Raw genomic sequence first — 6,000 nt, 5'->3', positions numbered from 1 at the left:
TCTTTAGCCTCTTCCATTTTCTAACAATTGCTCCAACAGTTGATCTATTTTCACCAAGCTGCTTGGCAATTGCCCCCTAGCCCTTTCCAGCCTTGTGGAGGTCCACAATTTTGTCTCTGGTGTCTTTTGACAGCTCTTTGGTCTTGCCCATGGTAGTAGTTGGCGTCTGACTGACTGTGGGGTGGACAGGTGTCTTTAAAGAGTTCAGACAGGTGCTACTAATTTAGATTGAGTGGAGTAGAGGTGGACTTTTTCAAGGCACAGTAACAGGTCTTTGAGAGCCAGAATTCTTGCTGTTTCTCAGGTGTTCAAATACTTATGTTCAGCAGTGCAAGACAAATAAATTCTTTAAAAATCATACAATGTGATTTCCTGAAATGTTTTTTTAATTCTGTCTCTCAGAGTGGGAATGCACCTACAATGTGAATTTCAGACCCCTCCATGATTTCTAAGTGGGAGAACTTGCAAAATTGCAGGGTGTTCAAATACTTCTGTTCCTCACTGTATCCATATAAATCACTGGTTAGTTGCTTTGAATGAGGCAGAGTAATAAGAGCACACCTTACCGCGCCTTGCAGTGATGTGTGTTAAGGGAATTTAAAACACTGCTTCTTTCCACTTCCAACTTTAAACTTGGTGTTTCCTCTTCAGACTGTGTGAGATTTTCGTCAGGGGCCAAACAGATTTGCTTTAGGTTCATACATTCAGTCACTGATTTGGTATATTCTTCACTTTCACTGGGTGGGAGGCGATTACACCAGTGTGCAGGACCTTGTTTGTCATGATTATGAGCAAGTGTGAGAAAGTGCATCTGTTGTTCATGATGAATGTGTGTGTGGAACGGTTTGAAAGACAGGAACCCTGCATTTCTCTCTGACTGAAGTGGGTAGTACATGTATCTGTATACTAGACTGGAGCGAGTGCAACTGTTACACTGTAAGAAAGTATACCCGAAGGTCCAAGGCTATGCTGTAATATTGTATGTATGTTTGTGTGTGACAGTGGGTGTCACAGTTGAGTGTAACCACAAATAGGACTGCATTTGTCAGATGCGTCTTGCTTATGTAAGAGTGCTGGAGTTGCAGTGTTGAAGGTAACAGTCCTAACTGGAACCTGCCATCATTATTACAGTGGGTCAGTGAAAATGTCCCTAAATGTGTCACTGATGATTTCTGACCCACTGTCCAGCTTATTTCAGGAATCAAATCAAAACTGAAAAAGTGTATTTTCTGTCTAAGAACAATTGATTTGTATTCATATCTGTGTGTGTGTGTGTGTGTGTGTGAGCGTGCTCTCTGCATTCAGACAGCAGAGAGGACCAGCCAACATCCAGTTAAAAGTCTAAAATGTGTCATATATTTCCATGCTGATAGAAAATATTTGGGGAAACACTGGTTTGTACATCAATAAAACAAAATGTCCCAGGCCCGTGTGTGTTTTTGAGCAAAGGCGATTAGTGTGTGTGTGTGTGTGTGTGTGTTAATAGTATTATTACACTGCAGCCCAGTGCAACAAGGACACAGTTTACAGGTCCAAAGAGGGAGAAGGGAGATGTGAGGCTTTTCAGCAGCTGTCTCTGAAGTGCAGGTTGGACAAGGAGAAAGACGGGGGGTGGGGTGGGGGGGTAGATATGAAGTAGCCGAGGCCATTAACTCAGGAGATAAAGCACACATGTGGCCCAAAGAACAAAGATTACAGTGAAAACAAGAAAATGAACTGTACAGCTTTTCAAAGCATTTTACATTTTTCTGCCATGTTTTCCAAAAGGTGGTCACTTGACCAATCTCCATCAGAAATGTGAGAGAAAGGCAGCAAATCGAAATAAAGTTTGCATGCTTTGTGATGAAAAGCCAGCTGGAAAAACAACATGTGGTTAGTTGCCATTTGAGGACATTAGTTCTGTTTTTCATGTCCCTCTGAAACCAGAAAGGTGGATCTACAGATGGTTCTCTGCCTTGAGATAAACCTGGGTGTGAACTGTTTTGAAGTTACTCCAAACCAAATGTGCTTGTTTCCTCTACAGCAGTGACCAGTTTCTCGTAGAGCATGGAGAAGGAGGAGTAAGGTGGGAGGTCCAGACGATTAAAGCAAGTGTGAGCCCTGTGGAAACACAAACCAAGAGATTGTGAAATGGATTTCAAGATGTCAAAACAGACACAGGAAACTTTGCTAACTATCCTCAGATAGAGCTCTGCATACATGGTCATATAATGTCTAATATGCATCTGTCCTGGTTAAATAAAAAGCTAATTTAAAAAATGCCTTTAAAATGAGTATGAATTGTGCAAAAACTATTGCAGTAGTGAATGGGGGCTATAATCCAAGTCTCTTCCAAGAATGTTTTATTGTATGTTCCCCTTTACTTAACATACTGCAACTCCCTCTGTGAAATGTCACAATAATGTAACAGCACTGAGTTGGTGGAACCTGTTAGCTTGAACTGATTCAAATTAATCACACAAAGGAAGACTTCAGCAAAACGTTCATCTCAAACATTTTTTGAACAGTTCCTTAAAGCTACTGCACACAGTCATCCCATTAAACAGTGATCCTACCTGGGTAAGGAGGTGATTTTCCCCCACTTCTCCACACAGAATCTGCGAGGTCCATTACTGCCCCGTAGAGAAGCAAAACCCTCATAGGGAATACTGGAGGTGCCTGTTACAAACTAGAGGCAGAAGGGTCACAAAGGTCACAACATGTATGCAAGCAGCGACCTAAACAGTATCATTACTTAAGACTTAACATGGAAATGAAAAGTTTTTACTTTTATATATGAATCTGAATTTAACAAGTAGTTTCACTGAAAAGTTTGACGAAAACTAAAAATTGTAAATGATTTCATTTGATTACACCTCATCTCAAACTAATAATCTCTCAAGCACATTATCAAGCTAGAGGCTGGACCCTTCACTGGCTGTAATATGCTGTCCACATGAGGCTGCAGGACACACAGCCTCCACGTGGGGGCAGCCTTTGTGCATGCGGTCATCCACATGCCATACCTGCAGCAGCCTCAGCCTCTGCTCATTGTTGAATCTCTCTACAGCTGCCCAGAACCAGCGAATCACTATGTGGTTGTCATGGTAACCTGAGGGGAAATAGATGATGATGGTGCATGAGTCAGATGAATAACAAACAAGGCCTTCGTCCCCTCTCTCTCCTCTCCACTGTGATTTTTGAATTGGCCCTGCTGTTTAATATTTAATGGCCAGAGCTGTTTTGTCCGTCTCAGTCGATCCCTCTATTAAAAGAGCCTCACACTGAGTCATAGCTGACTGTCAGTTTGAGTTCTTCAGTCCATGCTGCTGGCAGCTTTTCAAGTGTATTGACCAGACTCTTAAAAAGCCTTTTAATGTGATCACTTAAAAATGCTTCAGACTCTGGCACCTGCATTTGAGGTGCAGGTTGGAGGAGGAGGGGAGAAAGAAGGGGAAATGCTAAACATCCAGTGACCAAGGTAAAGTGATAAAGGACCTATGTGGCTCAATCAACAAATGTTACCAGGAAAACAAGCCATTGCACAGTTTGGAAACTATTTCCTGATTCCTGTCAGTCTTCCAGAATGTGTCCAGCTATCATTTCAGGCAGAACATTTTTATGCATCAGAAACATCAAACTCTGCTTATTTATTTAGGACTATAGGTTGTGGGAGTAAGTTACCCCCACTGTCCACTGAAAGCTGGAAACTATGTTGTATTTTGGTTGTGCCACTGGAAGCATTTCATCTGTGCTTTAGCAGCTGGTTGCTAATATTGTTTGGAATAGTTTTGCTGACATTTTATAACTGTATATATTTACAGGTCAAGTATGATCTATGAGGCAGCAAATACTTTGTGGCTGCACTTTAATCATCTGAATTACAGCAAACCATCTGAATTTACTGTATTTTTAGCCCTTATTTGTGTTATTAATGTAAACCAACCAGTGACTTACTGTCACACTTCCATTAAGTGGATGGACTCACAGGAGAGAGACTTACAAAAGAAAGAAGCAGGAGCTTAAACATCCTGACCTTCGTTTCTGTCACAATTCAAACATTTATTCTCTGTCTTTGTCAGTATTCACAAACTCTCCAGACCTCACACTCCCACCTGCTGTGTAGTTACCTGCCTCCTTCTTACCTTCTGCTCCTTACTCCCTAATCTCTTCCTACCAGTTCATTTGCACATTAGTTGCCATATAGTCTGTTGTGCCTCACCTGTCGTCGTTTTCCAGCAGTCCTTTTTGACCACTGCTTGGACTGTCTTCTAGATTAACCTCACCTGTCTTGGTTTGCCTTATGTCTTGTTAAAGGTGAAGCCACTACAGGTCAGGAGGCTTGCTGGGATGAACCCTTGGGCTTGTTGAGATAAGCATTTCAAGCCTCCTCAGCGGTTACCTACACCGATGTTCTCTGGAACAAGGCCCTCACTGCTCAGCACAGAGGTTTAGTGGTTGCACACCTGCTGCTTTAAGCTGTGAATGAATGTATCGGTAAAAGCCACTGTATGGCAGCTGTGCCAGTGTTTCACTTTCCTGTTACGGTGCCTCACACTCTTTGATATCCACTCTGCTGTCTCCCTGGACCCCTGAGCTTTACCTCCTCTGTACTCTGTGTTGTTCCTCCAGTCTGCCAGGTCGATCTCTGCAGTGCCTGCAATCACCAGCTCCAGCTCCCTGGCATCAAACACAGACACCAGTCGCACATCCACCACCTAACAAATGCACACAAACACACATGAACATATGGATAAATATATGGTGAAGCGTTTTACTCATTACGGTCACACCCCCCCCCACACACACACATATTTTTGGTGTCTTTCAGAGCTTTGAGACAACACAGTTACAGCAGCTTCTTATTCTGGAGATGCACATTGAGACAGATGGCAGAAGGATAAACACTGCTGGGGAAAAGGTTTCCATCAGTTTGTTTACAGTAAATGTGGGATTTGATTTGTTCAGCAAACCAGGGTCTGTAAACTAACGTGGACACATATAGCCCACAAACACATGGTGATCTGTCATCCTGCCAGGCAAGGGATTTCAGCAGAAATGGAGGGGCTTGTGCTTGTTATCCAAACACACGGGGCAAGAGCTGAACATGAGCACCAGTCCAGATTACAGCCAAACCTTTGTCTGTTACACTGGAATTTTACAGCAAGTAGGACTGTGGGCATTTTGCTACAGGTGTCAATTGTAATACTAGTTCAAATATTTTATAGAAATACAGCAACATTTCCTGGTGTGGTATGTTAACTAAGAGAGCAAACATCACTGCAGACCTCTAGTGAAGAGCGGGTATGTCACAATGTACAGTAGCTGACTGAAATACAATACTGCTGTGTCATTTGCTCATTTGGCACGATCACATGTATTTTTAGCCTGCCTAGTTGAAATGGATTGTGACAGTGCTTGCTTGCTCCAAGCATCATCATCCACCACTGAAAATGCCAGATGTTAGAAAGAAGGTGTGTGTTTGGATGGACTTATTTTACGCTGATAAAATGCACGGTACCTCGTAAAAGCCTCGGACCAGGCTCTCCGTCTGCTGAGCCACTCCTCTCTCTATGCGCCACTTGACCATCTGCTCAATGTACTCCTTCTTGTTCTTCTCTGACACAGGGATACCAGCGCCACCCGGCTTCAGTTCTCTCTCTGTAATCTGCAGAGTCACAGGTAGACACGGAGCTCTAGACTATTTTCATTAAGTTACTAATTTAGCAAATACAAGATGAAACCTCTTAATAAACCTACCTGCCCAAAAACCTCCTCATTGACAGTGAAGGTGAGGTCCAGCATGTCTTCGATGTCATTGTCCTTCATCCACTGCAGGCTCTGGTGGAACTCCTCATCCAGGAACTCCAGGTCACTCAGGTCACATGGGCTGCATGAGCACAGGCAGAGGTTACAACAGACTTTAAGAGGGGTCCACAAGATACTGAGGTTAGTTGATATTGAGCCTTAGTAGTGGACTATAACTGATGTGTGAAGCCAGTAAAGCTCCCACCACTGTTG

The 6,000-nt window shown here is 43.0% G+C and overlaps 1 protein-coding gene across 1 annotated transcript in view; it reads right to left on the bottom strand.

The window, feature by feature from the left end:
• Positions 1 to 481: 481 nt before the first annotated feature.
• Positions 482 to 6,000, bottom strand: part of hecw2a (HECT, C2 and WW domain containing E3 ubiquitin protein ligase 2a) — a 36,009-nt gene continuing 30,490 nt past the window's right edge. Inside the window, 6 exon segments of the mRNA XM_020606497.1 lie at positions 482 to 2,100; positions 2,556 to 2,668; positions 3,006 to 3,091; positions 4,583 to 4,697; positions 5,501 to 5,647; positions 5,740 to 5,869. Coding sequence (XP_020462153.1) covers positions 1,989 to 2,100; positions 2,556 to 2,668; positions 3,006 to 3,091; positions 4,583 to 4,697; positions 5,501 to 5,647; positions 5,740 to 5,869 — 703 coding nt within the window. The 3' untranslated portion in view covers positions 482 to 1,988.

Source organism: Monopterus albus, unplaced genomic scaffold (assembly GCF_001952655.1).
Source record: "Monopterus albus unplaced genomic scaffold, M_albus_1.0 scaffold79.1, whole genome shotgun sequence".
NCBI lineage: Eukaryota > Metazoa > Chordata > Actinopteri > Synbranchiformes > Synbranchidae > Monopterus > Monopterus albus.
The sequence above is the reverse complement of the archived record's forward strand: the minus strand, read 5'-3'. Positions and strand labels throughout refer to the sequence as shown.